General features: G+C 36.2%; 2 protein-coding genes across 2 annotated transcripts; both read left to right on the forward strand.

The window, feature by feature from the left end:
• Nucleotides 1-4,467: 4,467 nt before the first annotated feature.
• On the forward strand, nt 4,468-8,649 carry LOC113361242. The gene is made up of 8 exons (XM_026604550.1): nt 4,468-4,664; nt 4,774-4,831; nt 4,960-5,009; nt 5,636-6,274; nt 6,422-6,887; nt 7,115-7,602; nt 7,697-7,911; nt 8,145-8,649. Exons 4-8 carry the CDS (start codon nt 5,981-5,983, stop codon nt 8,488-8,490), a joined length of 1,809 nt encoding a protein of 602 aa, XP_026460335.1. The 5' UTR covers nt 4,468-4,664; nt 4,774-4,831; nt 4,960-5,009; nt 5,636-5,980; the 3' UTR covers nt 8,491-8,649.
• A 6,754-nt stretch (nt 8,650-15,403) lies between these two features.
• Nucleotides 15,404-18,742, forward strand: LOC113356108. The gene is made up of 2 exons (XM_026599124.1): nt 15,404-17,811; nt 17,920-18,742. The coding sequence occupies exon 1, from the start codon at nt 15,539-15,541 to the stop codon at nt 17,714-17,716; it is 2,178 nt and encodes a 725-aa protein (XP_026454909.1). The 5' UTR covers nt 15,404-15,538; the 3' UTR covers nt 17,717-17,811; nt 17,920-18,742.
• The last annotated feature ends 914 nt before the right edge of the window (nt 18,743-19,656 follow it).

Consider the following 19,656-nt stretch of genomic DNA (forward strand, 5'->3'; position numbering starts at 1 on the left):
AAATATTCCCAGAAATATTTTCTTTACTGCCGAGTTAAAGAGAATTATATGGAGTGAATGAGCGAGATTCGATGGGTCTGTTGGCTATAAATAGGTTGCTGGGGTTGAGTAAAAAGGGTGTCGATAGTTTGGGGTTGAGAGGAGAGCTCAGGAAGCAGAAATCTCGAGTTGCAGAAACTCGGTTCGTGCTGCTGCTGAAGAACGCGAAGAACATGAAGAACGGACGTCCAGGAACCGTCGTTCTGCAACAGTGACAACGACAGGTCAGCGTGGGTCATAGGTGTGGGTCTTAGAACCACAGTGACAATAGCACTTCTCTTTTATCGTTCTTTTGTGACGCTTCCTGTGGGTCACACATTAGTTGTTTACACCATTTTCTCTTCTTCTCTTCATTGTAAACACCATTTGAGCAATAAATAAATATTTTGAGCGTGTTTTTATCATGATGATCTAAACCCAACACTGGGAAAACGGAGGAGGGTGAATTTCATACACGGGTAAATTTATTTTATTCTTTTTTATGACTTTTGCATTAATTTAAAATTGAAATATGATTTGAATTAATTGGTTGTTATTTAATTTGATGATATATGCTTAGCTTAGGTGTTTTGATACATCATGCTTAGGACTTACAATCGATGTTTTGAGAATCTATCTTGGCAAAATCAGAGTCCATGTTAATTTTATTGAGTTTTAAATTGTCAAAGAATATATGAATGAACCCCGTGTAGTGAATTCGGCCAAATCCTTAATCCCAGTACCTCTCGCCCATTGTTAATATTTTTGTATATAATTTTATTAAATCTTTAAATTTAATCTTCACAAGTCCGAGAACCTCATTACTACAACATCATCAAAAAATATTATCATATTACAAGCTAAGTTTTCGATCTAACGGTTGAGAAATATTATCTTGAATCTAAATCGGGTTTTCATCTAACGGTGAATAATGAATGCTTAGTTACTAAGGTAACCTAGATTGCAAACCCTGATTTGAAGACTATATAAAGGAGACATTTAGCATTGAGAAAACTAATCCCCACACGTCTGTGTGATACTGGTTTCTCTGCTAGAGTCGATTCTCCTTTAACCTTTGGTTTTCTTATCTAAAACAAGGTTAACGACTAAAAGGCTTCATTGGGATTGTGAAGCCAGACCGATACTACTTTTATCGTAGTTGTGTGATCTGATCTTGCATATTCTATCGTACGAGTACAATCAGATTGATTGGCTTGAGATTGTCAGATTTCTCCGATAGGCAAGATAGAAAAGTAATCACAAACATCTTCGTATCATTGTTTGTGATTCCGCAACATCTTCTTTCGTTAATCGATTAAGATTGTTGTGAGGGGATTGCTTAATCTAGGATGTTCTTCGGGAATATAAGAGAGGATTATCAATTGGTTCCTGTTCACCTTGATTTCATATCAAAAGACGGAACAAAAAGGTTAGGGTTTTTCTGTAGAAGACAAATTTATCCTTTGATAGCCTTTTCTGTGTGAGACAGATTTGTTTGTTATTAAGCCCGCGATTTTGGGTCGTAGAAACTCTTAGTTGTGGGTGAGATCATCTAAGGGAATCAAGTGCATAGTATCCTGCTGGGATCAGAGGCGTAGGATCATAACTGTACCTTGAATTAGTGGGAGACTGATTGGGGTTCAACTACGGTCCAGTCCGAAGTTAGCTTGTAGTAGGCTAGTGTCTGTAGCGTCTTAATATAGTGTGTGTTCAATCTGGACTAGGTCCCGGGGTTTTTCCTGCATTTGCGGTTTCCTCGTTAACAAAACTTCTGGTGTCTGTGTTATTTCAATTGCCGCATTATATTGTTTTATCTTTATAATTTGAAATAATACAAGTTGTGCGTTGAAGTTTAATCAATTAGAGATCCGACCTTGTTGTTGTTGATTTCATTGATTAACACTTGGATATTGGTCTTTGGTACGATCCAAGTTATTTCTTGTGTTTAATTAAAAACTTGCTGATTTCTATTAGCTCGAGTAAATCAAAAAAAGAGAGAGATATTAACTCATTGAGATACTTTTATCTAGATTGAGTCTGACTGTCTAGTTGCTTCTCTAGCAAAGTATTTCGGAGTTAGTCCATACAGATTGCTAAGCGAAATATTTGGTGGTGTTGTTAGACCCCCGCTTTTTCAATTGGGGTTCAACTATAGTCCAGACCGAAGTTAGTTTGTATTAGGCTAGTGTTTGTAGAGGGTTAATATAATGTGTGTTCAATCTGGACTAGGTCCTGGGGTTTTTCTGCATTTGCGATTTCATCGTTAATAAAACTTCTGGTGTTTGTGTTATTTCTTTTCCGCATTATATTTTGTTATATATTTGAAATATCATAGGTTCTGCGTTGAATCAATCAATTGGGAAATTCGACCTTTGGTTGTTGATTGAAATTGATTGATCCTTGAACATTGGTCTTTGGTACCGTTAAAGTTAATTTCTCTTGTATTCAATTAGAATCGCAGATTTCTATTTACTTGAGTAAGTATTGAATCGATAAATTGAGATATAGCTCTTTGATATACTTTTTGTTAAGATTGAGTCTGACTGCCTAGTTGATTCTCTTAAAAGTATATTGGAGTTAGTCCATACAGATTGCTAAGTGAATTATAGGGTGAGGTTGTTGTACCATCAATAGTGCCATCAAACTCATCTCATAGTGCCATCAATAGTTGAACTAATCTAGACTCTTCTTTATACTTTTGCCATATTTCGGTATCACTAGTCCACTTAGGTTCCATAAGTTCTAGTTGATTCCAGATGATCGACATCTCAGAATGAAAATCAGAAATAGTTTGGTCACTCTGTTGTTTCAAAGAACGAATATATTGTTCAAGTTTGTATCTTTGAGCAAAGTTAATTCGAGTATATCTTTTAGCGATGAAATCCCACGCTTCTTTGGCTACTTCAAAACTGATAAGGTGCATACTTATGGATGGGATCATTGTGTTCCATATCCATACAATAATCTTGTGATTGTTGACTTCCCAGATTTCATTGAGATCTTGTGTTGACGAGTATTTTGGTTTCTTATCTTTGATGCTGGTGCTACTTGAGGTAGGAGATTTTTCTGTGCCATCAACATACTACCACATACCTTTTCCCTTCAGAAAAATTCTCATGTGATATGACCAGCGGTTGTAGTTCCATCAAACTTGACTGTAATAGGTGAAAAATCTTCTCGAGCTATGATTACCTGATGTGACTGATATGATAATAGATAATAGGATTTATGATATTTTAGGGTTTAGGAAGAACATGATGTTTTCATCAACTATTTCAGCGAATGTGGTTTAAATGTTGTCTGGCTCTGATGCCATGACAAAGTTTGTCATGACAACAATATTGAGAGGAAAAGGTTTTCTCAGTTGATTAGTTTATTGATCTACAAAAGTATTACAACCTCAACTTATACACATATCAATCTATAAATGGAAATATGATTACTACAAAAACAACCTAATGAATACAGAATATAAACACAAAGGAAATAAGATAATAGCGAACATATGCCATATCTTTTAACAAACATAACTTATAAAGCGAAATTAGGTTTTGAGTTTTGACTTATTTTAGATAAATGCTGTAGAGAATTTTTGTAATCCTTTTTGTTCTTTTTCAATTACATGGCTAACGATTTTCATCTTCGTCACGGATTCTATCGGTTTGAGATTTGTTGTTAAACGAAAGATCATATTTCAGAGATTTTTTTTTAAAGGTATTAACGGATGTCAAAAAATATGGAATTTTTTTTTAAAATCTCATTTTAAAATAACAAATAAAAAGTAATAAAACAAGGAACGTGATTTTTGAAAATACCAAGACTGGTTTTTAACCGAATATTACTCCAATAGTATGAGCTGGAATGTGCACCTCAATTTTAGAGGGTTGCACAAATTCGGACTCTCCTTAAGTAGTCTTTATATTAGTAAAATGGGTTTGGATATTTTGTGTTGTAGTTGTAAAGGAACATGAGACGCAACAGATGTTAACCATGTTGCCAAAATGGATGGATGGCCTATCTTCTAATGCAACTAGTGGTATATTGGTGCAATTCGCAACATCCATTCTCCACCTTAGGCTGGAGCTTTCATGTTGCGATGTTGGCCATTTAGCCTAAATGTAAATTCCAGTGTAAAAATAGGATATTCTAAAAAAAAAAGTGAAAAATACTAGATACATCCTATTATATGGGTTTAATATTTACAAGCCCCACAAAGTGGATCCTCCACCCTCAACTCTATACTTTCAAATTTTCACAATTCTAGGCCCAGAACTTTTATTTTTAGGGCCTGGTTTTAAATTTTCCCGGATTGCTGACGTCAGCGGATCTTTTAATAAATCCTGAAATACCGAAATTAACCTTCCCTATTTATAGACGTTTTATACCTACCAGAAATTGAAAATCAAATCAATTTAATCAGATCTTCTCTCCGCTCTCGTTCAGAAACAAAATTGGTGATTTTTCTTCAGACGAATTCGTGAGTTTGATTGTTTCATACTGAACAAAACGATTATTCGTTAGTTTGATAGGAAGAAATCAAGAAGAAGAACAACGTATTGTTAATTTTCTCTCAATTCGTTGAGCTGTATTCAGCAGTTTTTCAGATCTGACGAGTTTGTGAAGACGCATAGATGAACAACAAATAGGTTTGTTCGATTTATATTTTCTGTTTGTATCAATTATGCTTGATTCACTAGTTTTCTGATCGATTTCCGTTTTTTTTTGATTTTTTTATTTTGTTGAATCTGAGAATAGGTTGAAGAGCTGAAATAACATATTTTGTTGAATCCGAGAAGAAGAAGCTCAAATATAGGTACAAATTTTTTTATCTTATTGATTTCAATTTATGATTGATTTCGATTTTTCTTAGATTTTTTTTTTCAGATTAGGAATTTTGTTATTTTGATCTTACTTATTTTTGGATTTCGATTTGATTCTTAGAAGAGGAAGTACCAACATTTTGTTTCTGAAGGAGAAGAGCAACAATCTAGGTACGAATTTTGTTGTTTTGTTTGATTTCAATTTTTTTGAGAATTTTTTTCTATTCTCTTGCATGTCAGATCTCAGAATATAGTTAGAATTTGTTGAGAATTTTGTTGTTGATGTTGAGAAGACGATGATGAAACAACATTGTTTCAGAAGATCAACTACAAACTTAGGTAGAGATGATGTTTTTTTATGAAATGTAACTTTAGGTTACACAGTAGAATGGTAACTTGATTTTAGACATGTTGTTTTTATGTTACGGTATGTGTAACTTGTATATCTTGATCTATTTAAGAATGTGCAAGGAAGATTCAGATTATTTTTAGTTACACAATGTGTAATTTTAGTTTACACATATATATTATGTTGTATTTTATGGAAGATGCAGATGCTTTTTAGTTACAACATGTGTAATTTTAGTTTACACATATATATCTTTTTGTATTTTAAGCATGTGTAAGTTGAAGTTACATATATATATATGTCTTTGTAACATGTTTATACTGCTGGAATAAAAATCATATTTAGCTTGCCGCATAGAATATACTTCTCACGAGGGGGCAACGCCCCCGAGTGAATTGCGTTCGTTTTCAAATTTTGATATTCTTATTGTGTGTTTGATTTTTTTCAGGTTGTCATGGCTGTTGTTAGTTGCGCTGCTGTTAGTTGCATTGCTCTTGTCCGCTATTTTTCTGATTTCATTACCCTGCGTGTTAATACTGATATCAAACTTGAAGAGTTCAAGGAACAAGTTTGCAGGGAATAGAAGCATTTTACTCCACTTGGTATTAATTTCTTCTTCCGAGAAGCTGGGAAAGATTTTCCGCTTGACTGTGATTTTTCATTGCAAGCTCTTATATCCATCACAAATAGTAAACAGAAGACCAGTGTTGATATTTTCTTGCAAAATGTTCGTCATGTGGCCTCTTCCTCCAGATCTAGGGGAGATTCTTCTATTTCTAGTGGGTCTAGTAGTATGTCTTCATCCAGAAACAATCGTACTGTTGCAATGTATTTTGAAGATAAAAGCAAGCCTGCGAAACCTTTGTTATCTGATGGTTGGCCCAAGGTTCTTGGTGAGATTTGTCATGTGTTAGTTGAAGGAGTTAAGCAAGTCAGGGTTGCTTTCACCAAGTATCGTCTTCGTACTGGTTTCAAAATGATTGTAACTCACAATGAGCGTTCTAGGTTCACGGCTAAGTGCGAAGATGAAAAATGCGGCTGGAAATTCCATGCAGCTTCTATCGATGAGAGGAACGAAATGTTTCAGGTAGGTTTTCGTTGTTCTGTCATTTTAATGCTTAGCATATATGTTAAAAGTATTTTTACTGTGTGTAACTTTGGTTTACACATGATGTTTTTTGCACCATATTGTTGTTTTGTTGAATTGTTTTATATTTTGTATGAACATCTCCAGGTCAGGTCTTATAACCCTGAGCACATTTGTGGTACTGGTGCGCGCAACTTGAACCAAACATACTCTACCAGCTTCTCGTATAGTTTGATTGAGGAAGAAGTTCGGAAAAATCCTCACAAGAAGCCCAAGCAAATTGCTGCTGATTTCCAGACCAACTATGGGATTAACATGGAGTACTATCAGGCCTATAATGCTAGGGAAAAGGTTTATGAGAATATTTTTGGCGACGATGTGAAGTCCTACTCGCACTTGGCATGGTATATTGATGTTATAAGGGATACCAACCCTGGTAGTGTGATAATGTTTGAACGTGAAAATAAACAGTTCCAACGGATCTTCATCACATTTGCTGCATGCATCAAAGGTTACCGGTTTTGTCGTCCAATGGTGTACTTGGATGCTACTTTCCTTACTGGTACATTCAAAGGTTGCTTGATGGTAGCTAATGGGATCAATGGTGGTAAAGGTAGTTTTTTTTTTTTTTTTGGTGAACAACTTCAGTTGACAAATAACTGAGAGTTACACATGTGTAATTCTCAGTTACACATTACTTTACTCAGTGTGTAACTAAGAAAATAGCATCTGTAACCTTAAGTTACATTTTTTTTAGCATGTGTAACTTGTATTTACACATTGTTTTTCTGTTTGTGTGAAACTTATTATTCTTTCGATTCTGCACAATTTTTTTTGTAGGATTTTCCCCCCTTTCTTTTGCACTAGTCGATTCTGAGACTGTCGACACCTGGGAGTGGTTTTTAAGGAATTTGACTGAAGTTGTTGGTGATGGGAGGCCAATCATCTTCCTTTCGGATCGCCATGAAGGACTCTTGCAGGGTGTTCTACTTGTCTATCCAGATGGGTTCCACAGCTTCTGCTACTACCATTTGACGAAAAATATACCCATCACTGCAACAGATCCTAGGTACTCGCTGGTGATGAACCATTTCAGAGAGGCGACATACGCACTCTCACCTGAAAAACATGCGAAAGCCATACAAAAGATTAGAGACTTGAAATGCGATTGGGTGGCTGATTACATCGAGACCATCCCACCTGAAGCATATGCGAATGCCTATTTCAAAGGTTGTCGGTATGGACGAACATCTAGTACTCTAGCAGAATCAATCAATAGCTGGGTTGTGGTTGACAAGAAGATGCCTGCATCTGCTCTTCTTGATCAGGTTAATTGAGTCTGTGTATTTTTTGTTGTTTGTTGTCTTTTTATTTCTTGTTTTGTAACTTTATGTAATCATAAGTTTTTTTTTTTTTTTCCAGATTAGGAGGAAAATAATGGGTTTGATGGCAGAGCGTCGTGAAATTGGCGCCAACATGATGACTCTATTAACCCCTGAGTACGAGGAAAAGCTTGCGGCTCTTCAAGATGAAGGCTTGGCTTGGGAAGTATTGGTTGCTAGTCCTACCGTGTTTGAAGTTCTTAGCGAAAGGTCTCACATGGTGGACCTCGAACACGAGAGTTGCACCTGTCAAAGGTTTGGTTTCTTATGCTTTTTCTTCTTCTCTGTATGTTTTTTTTTATTTATAATGTGTATACCCACTTTTACATTAGATATATGCATGTGTAAATACTAGTTACACATATTTTTTCAAGTGTAACTTAAAGATACACATCCTGTATATGCACCTGTAACTATCTAATTTTGACTATTTTATGATTTGTATGTGCAACTAACTGATTTTTTGTTTGTTTTTGTTTTTTTTCAAGGTGGCGCGTATACGGTTTTTCTTGTGCTCATGCTCTTGCATCCATACGGAATATTAAACGTGAGGCTATTGATTTCATTTCACCATATTTCACAAGTGACTATTTTAGGAAGACTTATATGCATGTCATCCAACCGATTCCCAACTACAACAGGCCTGCTGAATATCATCCATACAACACCGTCATCCCGCCTACCGTGAAGAAGCAACCAGGTAGACCCCCAGTAAAGAGGATTCTAAGTAAATGTGAGAAGAAGGTGAAGAGGAAGGTTCATTGCATCAACTGCAAGGAAACAGGTCGCAACAAGGCAGGTTGCAGGAATCCTCGGAAGTTCACACCCCACTAGCTTGAGCCGACCAAAGTTCATTTCTGCAAGAAATGATTTGATGTATGGATTCTTATTTGTCTTTGATTATTTGTTTTTTAGTTTTCTTCATGTTGTTTTCATGGACCAAACTTTTTTATTTTTCTGCAACGTTGATTATGTGCAAGGATCATTCATTCAGATTTTATATTTGTTGTGAGTTTACAGGTGAAATGCATTTTATTTTATTTTTTTGATTTATTGTGTACGTATGATCAGTGGTCAAATGTTTGTGTAACTTTAGTTTACACTCAAAAATATGGATGTGTAACCAGAAGTTACACTGCTGTGAATGCATGTGTAACACTAGGTCAAATGCCCGTGAATGCATGTGTAACACTAGGTTACACATGATAATTGCTGGTGTAACTTTATTTTATTTTGATTTATTGGGAAAGTCTGATCAATGGCTTGTGTAACTTCAGTTTACACTCAAATGTATGGATGTGTAACCAAAAGTTACATTGCTGTAAATGCATATGTAAACTCAGGTTACACCTTCTGCATTAAATTTATATGTGTAGTTACTCAACCTATTGCATACTTTCTGGAACCTGTACACACAACAGTAGAAGTTCTAACAAGATAAAAGTTTTTAATTCAAAGAATTTCAATCCAAAAATATTTTCAAATCCAAAAACTGCTAAAAATCTACTAACTGAAGAAATTTAAAAGTTTCTAACAATATATTTTCCAAGTCTAACATCTGCTTGTGGCTAACAAAATATTTGCGAGTATATAATTTCTTCTAATCCTAATGAATGCTTTTTTACACATCTCTGGATGGATCCAAAAGAATCTTGTATAACATGCTTCCTCTCATGCGGTTCAGCTTGTCAGTCCACCATAGCATCATATTTGAGTTTAGTTTTTTGTCAAGTGGTTTATTCTTCATCCTGATATTCATGTAATTGCATACACATGTAAGACATTCAGGAATTGTACCTTGTGGTGGCGAAGCGAGATTCTTGGCATTTTCATTCATCCCAAGAGCATAAGGACACAAGAGTCTCAGTTCTGTAGTAATTGAAAATGCATATTTCTTTGCTTGAAGAAGGTGTTCACCCCTGAGTTCCTTAACGTTTGAAGAGTTCATGTAGGACCAAGCATTAGATCTCTTCAATTTATACTCCAGCAGTGTGTAGTGTGTGTTGTTGTTGCACATTGGGGCGAAAAGTATGACTGCATCGTTCTTGTTCTTGGCATACTCCTTCGCAAGCTTTGGAATCCAAAATTTCTTGAATTCTCCGTAGTCCCTCCCGTAAGAGATCTGCAAAAACCATTTGGAATGTCAAACTCACATTTTTGATCAAAAGTTTACAAATGAACAAGTGATTATGTAAGAATAACTTACACATAGGGCCTTGGGTTTTACACTGAAAAATAAGAATGTGTAACTTCATATTACACATTATAACTGCATTTGTAACTTCAGATTACACATTATAACTGCATTTGTAACTTCAGATTATACATTATAACTGTTTTCCGACATAAAAAAAACTGTTTTCCGACGTAAACTATCGAGTATGTTATAATAATCTTACAACACACACTACACATTATAAATGCAATAAGATTTCAAATGTATCTTAGTACTTACGTATGCTTGTGGCGACAAGAATATCGCTTTGTCATACTTGCTGTTAGAGTTCATCTTTGTCCTCAATCTGCTAATGTAGAAGTCGATGAATTATGACTCCAAGAAGGATTCTTTCTTGGTAAGCTGTAGCATTAGTTCTCCAGATATATTAAACAGCTGACTACCATCTTCGTTGCGTTCAATCCAAGTAATGTCTCTGCATTACAAAGAAGTAAACTATTATTAATCAACATAACAGAATCAAGTAGTAAAATACAACAATAAATAACAGAATCAAGCCTACTTGGACTCAAGCTACTTACTTTTCAGATGAGTATTGAAATATTCAAGCACTTTCTCTTTTTTCTCTCCTTCCAGCCTTTCGATAACTGCTGAACCTTTCACATCCTTTTTCATTGTTCCGTCATCTTCTTCAGCCTCCTCAACCATTCTTTCTTCTTCTACTTCTGGAACTGCGGCCATTCTTTCTTTTTCCACTTCTGGGACTGCGACCATTCTTTCTTCATTAACGGTCTTCTTAATCTTCTTTGCGTTCTTCTCATACTGCTTCAGATCTTGTGTTGGAATTTTTCTATTTCTCAGCACACGTTGTTGTATGAATGCTGGTTGGTTTTCTCTTATTGTATTTGAAACTTCCTTCAGTAAATCTCCTACAGGTTTTGGAGTTTTATCTATTCCAAGGCTAAAAAGGTTATCCTCTGTTGTAGCTGCGCAAACAAATATAGGCAGAATCTCAGTAAATTAGCACATGTATGTAACTTAAAGTTACACAAGGCGAAATAATAATGTATTGTATGTAACCTCAAGCTACACATGCCTTTTACAATGTGTAACTTGAAGTTACACTTCCATCACAAATAAAACAAGCCAAAATTATAATGTACTATATGTAACCTCAAGCTACACATGCCTTTTACAATGTGTAACTTGAAGTTACACTTCCATTACAAACAAAACATAAAGGAAAAATAAAACGAAAGAGTGGTTACCACTTGAGTTAGGTTCTGCATTCTCCGTCACTGCAGGTCTAGTTTCAGTTTTGTTGATGTCGCCGACAATCTCATCTAGCATTTCACTCAATGCAACATCCGTCATATCAGTAGGATTAGCTTCTAGTTACACCAAGCTGTAGGTCTGAGAATTGTCAGGCTGTGTTTGCTGAGTTGTAGCAGTTATCACCATGGAGTCCTCAAACTGTGTTGAAGCAAAACTGTCGTCAAAAGTTTCAGGTGTTGGCTGAGTTGGAGCAGTCAGAACCAAACCGTCACCTACAGTTGCAGGTGTCTCTTCAATGACATTTGCATCATCACCTGCGGCTTTCTCATGGTGCTCAACCACAACACCACCTTCTGCATCTTTCTTTTGCGCCTGTGTCTCTTCATCAGCTTTCTTCTGCGCCTCATCAACAACATCTGCAGTAGTGCGCTTTTTCTTACCAGTGGGCTTCTTCTTTGGAGGAGCCTTGCGCCCCTCTGCAGCAGTTTGAGCTTGCAGAATTGTTGGCGTATTTCCAGCTGCAAGGCTAATACATGGAACTGCACAAGGATTAAAATGAGAATTAGGATGATGATGATGCTGTTAAATTTTTTTAATAAAATTTCAAGAAGAATACATCATTTGTAATCGACTGGCTTGGATAACTAGCATGTGTAACTTCATGTTACACATGAATATGGCATGGATACCTAGTGTAACATGGAGTTACACATGCATCTAACTATTGTAACTAGAAGTTACACATGCATATAGCATGTGTAACTAGGGATTACACATCCATATGATTAGTTTACTCAACAATTATTAAGTCTAATCAATTTAAACAAGCATATTAAAAATGAACAACTAAAATATGAAACTAGAAAGGTTCAAAGATCTTAGCGTCAACTAATTAGGTACCTCTATCAAGTTAAAGAAGCATATCAAAAATGAACAACTACTTACATTGTTGATGGAAGGAACTTTCCGTGTCATCTTTCTCTTTCTCTTACTCAGTCTCTTTCTAGGACTCTTCTTCTTCATGCTCAGTAGATCCATGCTCAGTACCTTCATCTCCTTGTTGCTCAGTACCTCCATGCAGTAACTCTTCTTCTTCATGCTCAGTATCCCCATGCTCAATACCTCCACGTCCACCATCTTCAGGTTGCATAAACTCTTCCTGGGTCACTTTGTAAGGATCAATACCCATTGCTTCCATAATTTTGCAACTAAAATTGTGAATCTTGAATTCTGCTGTTCCTGAAAGGTCCTCTTCTGATATCCCTTCTCTGGCAATTGCATACATTGCTTGCTTTGCTTGCAGTTGCTCTTTCAGATGTCCATTCTCAATGGTTTGCGCTTTCAGCCAACTTTGCAGGTCGTCCTTGCTGGGTACCACGGTTGATATCCCTAGCTTCTTCTCAAGCTGTGAAAACTCAGCCACAAAGCTAGGAGTTGGCTGCAATTAACAGATGGAGAGGTTAAAAAGAGATAGCAAAAATAGTTGAAAATTCTAAATATACAAATTTGTAACTTAAAGTTATGCAACCTGAAGATGGTGTAACTTAAAGTTACATAAGCACATTTTATATGTGTAACTTAAAGTTACATACGCACATGTAACTTAAAATGCATTCACTTGTGTTATCTTTGCATGTGTAACTATAAGTTACACAAGCATATTTAAATGTGTAACTTATATCTACACATGACAATTTTGATTACATCCAAGTTTTATCTAAATTATATTACCATAAATTTACAAAACCTAAACCAACTAACATATAACACTTACCGAAAACTCTGTCATGTCTGTTCTATAAATGTAATCAGAAATCCGGTATATATCCCACCTCCCAACCCTCGGGATATCTTCTTCGTGGTTCTGAAATTTCGGGATTAATTCTTGTGGTGCGTGTTCAGCAAACAATAACTGCAACATATAAATTATTTTAACTAGTCGATTGAACCAAAATATCCACAACGTAACATTAAAACTGCTGGAATAGAAATTACACACAAGCTTTTACCAGTAGGTAGTGCACACAAGCCTTCACATTTGACAGACAACCAAGATTATTATGAATCTCTTCAAACAAGTGCTCGTGTATTAAATCAGGCCAAGACACCTTGAGCACCGTATCATAAGTTTCAACGATACTAAGATATTTCGCGTTCACTCCATTGGCATTTTTGTCGCAAAAAAATAATACACAGTAAAGATAAAGACCTATCAAACAAACTAGATCCTTCTCATAAATTTTCTTTCTCTTCCCACTTTTGGTCCTTTTGGTCATAACTTGTTTAATCTTCTCTAAAATGTTTGCCTTAGTCACTGTCGTCTGATGCTTTGTAGATTTGATATCAGTGAAGAACTTGCTGTATAAAACATTGTCAATCAAATCATTAGGACAATAGTACTTTAACAGCTTCTGACCCTTTCTGCTTCCAATCCTCTGCATGCAAAATATACCAGCCAGCTTTGCCATGTAGACTCTATAAACTTATCATCACCAAACTTGAACGAACATGGTGTCTCACAATCGATGTCAAAGCATTTCAAAAGCTTCAAGACGCCGTGTTTGTTGGTACTTATTTGTCTTGTTGTACTTCGTACAGCTGTATCATAGTCATCGTAATACATCATTACGAGTTCACCGTAAGCAGCTTTCCTTAGATATCTCTGAGCCCTATCGGTCAGTCCTATAGGTTTTATCACCTTTACCAAATCCTTTATTGCATTCAACGAATGCCTTAGGTTTCCTGTACACATCACACACAAAAATAGCATGAGTCAGTATGTTGTGTACTTATCAAATACACTCATTTTTAACTGCAAAATGAAAATCATGTTACATACTATGTGTATTTGCCAAGTACACAAACTGAATCATTCTATTCTGTGTTGTGTAACCTTAAATTACACATGCATATGAAGGTTTACATGCGTCATTTTTTGATGTGTAACTATTATTTACAAACACGATACAATCGTAGGTTATATTTTGCATTTGTAACTTTTAGTTACATAGGCAATTGGCAAATCAGTGATGTTATTATGCATGTGTAACTTCTAGTTACTCAGTCAATTGGCAAGTTAGTGGTTAGATTTTCAATGTGTAACTTATAGTTACACATGCGTTACAAACATGAGATTCTAAATTTGTAACTTATAGTTACACAGGTGTAACTTACAGTTAAAAAGGCTCATTTGTATGTGTAACTACAAGTTACACACTCAGTATACAAACCACAACACAGTTGGTGGTGGGATTTTGAATGTGTAACTTATAGTTATACATTCAAAAGCATTGACATTAGATCATCACAACCAAAATCGCATGTATTGTTTTTACTAGCATTATATTGTAACAACACATATGATCAAATAATTTCAACTCTTAATACCTGTTATTCCAGTATCTGTTTCAGCGGTATTGCTTCTTCCTTGTACCATTTTACTTCACAAAATGCAAACTGAACCTGAATCTGCGGTTTAAAAATTAAGAAAACATCAATTCCAGTAGTACTAAACTCCTAAACGTAAGATTGAGATGATACTTGAACAGAAATCATCAAGTAAACCTAACCCCTAAAATCAGAGAGGAAAAGGAGAAGATCGAAAACAGATTCTAACCTCAGTTCGTCTTCTTCATCTTTCTTCGTCTTCTTCTTTGATCAAAAAAGGACTGAATCAAACAACGAATGAAGCAAAAAACAGATCAAATACAGATAAAAAAACAGATCAAATTTACCGAGATTAAACAGATCGAAAAACAAATCGAAAACAGTTCCAAAACACAGATCGAAAAACATGTTAAACACGAAGAAGAAGAAAAGATTAAACATGAAGAAGAAGATTTGATCGAAATCTACCTGTTTTAGTTTTTCGTTTCTTCGATCTACAAAAAAAAAATCTCTGAAGGTTTTCGACCGGCAGTTTTCTCAGGTGAGATTCAGTTTCTCTCTCTTGAAATGAAAATGAATGTGTCGGTTTGATAAAAGCCTAGGTTAGATACTTGTATAGTCAAGGTTATTCTGGTCATTTCAACCGAATTAAAAACTATTTTTAATTCAGGGCCTAGTAATAAAACTCTTTTAACTAAGGGCCTCATATTATGGGTTATCCATGGGTTGGGCCTTAGCCTAATTTTCCCAAAATGGATTTAGTCAGGCCCCATGGAGTACAAAGAAACTGGTTTGCAGAGTTGGACCCGACACGATACGTGAGACCAGCACGTGTATCGTCTTAGGGTTTATGGTGTAATAAAAGCACCCTTTTTGTGCTCATTTTCATTCTCAATTTTAAATTTCCGATTCTTGTCGGCTAAGCGGCAGGCTTAGTGTTGATCCATTTCTATAAAATTGTAATATTGTGGTTGATCTTAATTCAATCAATTGATCTTATTAGTGATCACAAGAACATCAATCAGTTAATTTATTTATTAATTTATGGAGGAGCAGAAGAAGAAGGGAATCCTAACCCGGTCTAAGAGGAAGCTGGAGATGGATGATGTTCCAATTGCGTATATGGAGGAGCAGAAGAAGAAGAAGGGAAATGGGGGGAAGAGGAAGCTGGAGATGGATGATGTTCCAAATACTTATATGGAGGAGCAGAAGAAGAAGAAGAAGAAGGGAAATGGGGGGAAGAGGAAGCTGGAGATGGATGATGTTCCAAATGCTTATATGGAGGAGCAGAAGAAAGAAAACCTAACCCTGGGGAAGAGGAAGATTGAGATGGATGATGTTCCAATTACTTATATGGAGGAGCAGAAGAAGCAGAAGAAAGAAAACCTAAGCCCGGGGAAGAGGAAGATTGGGATGGATGACGTTCCAATTGCTTATAACAAGAGATGGAAATTGACTGCTCATGGAACAGCAACAACTGAATCTCCTCCTCATCATAAACTTCCTCATGAGGTAATAGTTGACGACATACTACCAAGGCTACCAATATGGAATCTTGCAAAAGAATGTGCTTTGGTTTGTAAGTTCTGGTACGAATCAATTAAACATCCTCACTTTGCATTCTTACACGCGTTACTTCAATCAGCTGACCGCAATCCAAATCTCATATTTGATCTCCTTAATACACCTACTATTTCAATTGATTATGCACGACAATGCACTTTAAGGTTAGATATAGATGACAACAATGATAATCATGCTGTTCGTTGTTTTCGTAAGCTGACTGATATTGCCAGCATCGGAAAACAAGAGCCAGTAGGTCATTGTAATGGATTACAGTGCATTAGATCATCTTGTGTCCGTGGAGAATGTTTCTTTCATATAACAAATCCTAGTTGCAGACCAAACGATTTTATGGCCGCAGTGTTTCCAGTCCCTGATAAAGCTTTCATTTTTTGTTGTGGTTTCGGGTTTGATTCTTTAGTTAATGAATACAAAATTGTCCTTGTTTACTCCAATTCATCGGCTGCTATTACTGATGTTCATGACAAATTCAAGTGCATGGTTTTCACACTGGGAAGCAAATCATGGAGAGAGTCGTCCACTCCTAATACCCTCCCTGTTATTACAATTAGTACTGGAGTTATACATGAAAAGAAGAAGAAGGTGATTTTGTCAAGAATGAGTTTTTCTAGATCAGCTATATATGTTGGTGGAGCTCTTTATTGGAGGGTACTTACTAGAGATCATGGGTTTGGAGGAGGAATTGGTGATGACGAAGAAGAGAATCAGGAGAAGGAGATGCTGCTATTTTTTGACATTCACCATGAACAGTTTCAACTCATTTCTCTTCCTCTTGAAATTGAATTAAAGATGAAGACGGGTACGAAGAAGATAACTCGTGACCAGGGGAAAAAATTAATCGATCATCGTCTTTTGGAATTCGAAGGATCTCCTTGTATTGTACGTCTACAGAGCGCTCAGCAGCAACAAAGGAATAATAACGATTGTTGCAAGGTTCATTTGTATGTTTTGAAGGACAGAGTCAAGTCAGCATGGAGTATTGAGACTTTCGATGTTTTTAATACTAGTATGACTAAGGATATGTCTAATCCTCCTCCCTGCATTATAACAACAGCTGCTTCATCTACGACTACTACCACCACCATCATCACAACTGCTACTACAATTGCTGCTGCAGCTGCAACTACAACTTCTAGTACTATTACTCATGCACATCAACCAATAACACATATACTGTGTGTATCTGGTAGAGTTATCCTGTACTGGTTCGATGGTGTATGTGTTCAGTTATACGATTTGAGGAAAAAACGTCTCCAGATGGTGAAGTATACTCCCGCTGATCCCACAAAAGATGCTGAGTTGTTTAACCGTAAGGTACGGGGACAAGTCTGGCCTTTTGATATTGATGATTTTCATACTACTAACAAGCTTATTTACTGTAGACGGGATCATATCGATTATAAGCTCCACATTTATGTGGAGAACTCTCTTCCACTTAAGACCTTCATACCAAAAGGATGCACTGTATTACGGGATTACGAGAAGTGGTACTCTGAAAATAAGGATATAGAGGATGGACTAGGTTTTGTGTTTATGGTTGGAGAAAATAGAACGCTAGAATTTCATTGTTTTTGCCAGAAACTATCTTCAGAAGGGCTCGATAAAAACTCATCTTCATTCATCTCCAATCAAATATAGAAAATGTTTTCTCTTCCTTTATTTCAGGCTTATCTGCTGGTGGGAGAAATCAAATCTTCTTCTTGTTGATGAAGCATTAATACTCTGCTGAACAGGTAATCTTCTATTTCTCTGCTATATAAAAAGGTTGGTCAGATATTTTCAAGGCCTGTCTAGTAGTAGAGCGGTGAAGTCCTTGGTTTGTAATACCTGTGGCTAACTAGGAAACTCAAGCCTGCATCAACAATCAAAAAGATGTTCAAGCCATTATCATGAGTTCTTGGCAGACAAAGTTGCTCGCCCAGTGGTTGTGTACCTCCCCTTCTTCATGTCTGGCCTCTTTATCGTCTTTGCTGATAGAGGTAATAGTTTCTTAGTTTTCTTTGCTGCTTCTTATTTATGTAATTGTTTGTCTATGTTGCATGGACACGGACACGGGACACAGTTACGACACGACACGGTTATGGGGACACGTCAAATCTAAAAAAAAAACGGGTTACGGGGACACGTTATGTATATTACTCAATCATTAAAATCAAATATTACTACAATCTACACAACAAAATAATTACTCTTATTTTTAAAATATTTGATTACTAATTATATAATTTTAATAATAATGTAAAAATGGTAAAGTTTTTCATGATTAATGCTTGGATATGACTGACAAAAGAATAAATTAGCGTCACATTTAGTTTATTTTGATTTTCCAAACCAAAATAAATCATTTATGACGTGTCCGGAAGTGTCCAATTGGTGTCCGCAAAGTGTCCAATATCAAATTTTACGCGACACGTGATGTGGCGTGTCCATCAAGTGTCGGGAAGTGTCGTAACCGTGTCGTGTCTTTTCGCGCGTCCGACACGGTTACGACATCTTTCTTGGAGTGTCCGTGCAACATAGCTGTTTGTGTTGTGTGTGAAAACTTTTTGCTTTACAACGGTGACCTTAACTTTTTTATTAATTTATAATGATGCGAGTTGATTATTTTCTGGTAATTGAACCGAGATATCAGATATGTTATATGTCAATAATATGCTATGAACATCAGGATTTCTTTTCCAGGTTTTGCACAAAAATGTTGATTGTTGTTTACATGAATTTTCTTTGCTAGTAGAACCTCTGCTTGCATATTAAAAAAACGGATCTGAAGAGAACATATCGGTAGTTTTGCACTTTTTAGTTGGAGTAATCTGATCTAAGTTACGCAGAGCATTGCTTAAGATTGGAAGGATCCAGCATTGCTTAAGATTGGAAGGATCCAGCATTGCTTGTTACTTGTTAAGTACATGTAAGGCGGTCTGATGAACAATTTTCACCTCCAGTGGTTCTTTATGAACTGCCTAGTTTGACTAGACAAAAACCACACCCTCTCACGGGGGTGGGCGAAAGAACTAGGCAAAAACTTCCCCCCTATAACAGAGGTGGGCTCTGCCCACATGGAGTTTGCAAGGGCACTTTTGGTGGGATGATTGAAATAATAGTTTTTTGTTTCACCTAACAGAGAGTGGGAGGGTTGGATGCAGACAAAGAATGCCTTCAGGTGCATGTTTTGGGAAAATGAAATTTTTAGTAGTGTCAGTCGAATCCACACAACATTTGAGTCCTGATGAGTAGGGATGTCAACGGCACTTAACGAAACGGATAGTGGCGGCTCAGCCGCTACCGTTACGTTAAGAATTAACGGATATATGATATCCGTTAAGTTCCGATGGAAATTTGGTATCCGATTCCGTTACGTTGAATTTATTGGATATCGGATATTTTCCCGATAATTTCCGTTCACTTACCCAATTCTAATTTGGCTTCCCCAATTTCGATCAACAGCCATGTCTTCTACTAGATTCACAATCTGTGCCATACCCGTATCTTCAAAAGCTCAAATTACTGCAAAACGAACTATTGCAGAACATTATATGTAGTGACTTGGGAAAGAGAACACCCGGTGATTAACGCATGTA

Source organism: Papaver somniferum, chromosome 3 (genome assembly GCF_003573695.1).
Source record: "Papaver somniferum cultivar HN1 chromosome 3, ASM357369v1, whole genome shotgun sequence".
In the NCBI taxonomy this organism is placed as follows: domain Eukaryota; kingdom Viridiplantae; phylum Streptophyta; class Magnoliopsida; order Ranunculales; family Papaveraceae; genus Papaver; species Papaver somniferum.

Excerpts from the sequence above, each read along its gene's own strand:
- LOC113361242 (XM_026604550.1), top strand. The coding sequence starts at position 5,981 with ATGTCTTCATCCAGAAACAATCGTACTGTTGCAATGTATTTTGAAGAT. Across the intron at positions 6,275-6,421 it reads AGAGGAACGAAATGTTTCAG|GTCAGGTCTTATAACCCTGA; the intron begins GTAGGTTTTCGT and ends GAACATCTCCAG. Across the intron at positions 7,912-8,144 it reads GAGAGTTGCACCTGTCAAAG|GTGGCGCGTATACGGTTTTT; the intron begins GTTTGGTTTCTT and ends TTTTTTTTCAAG.
- LOC113356108 (XM_026599124.1), top strand. The coding sequence starts at position 15,539 with ATGGAGGAGCAGAAGAAGAAGGGAATCCTAACCCGGTCTAAGAGGAAG.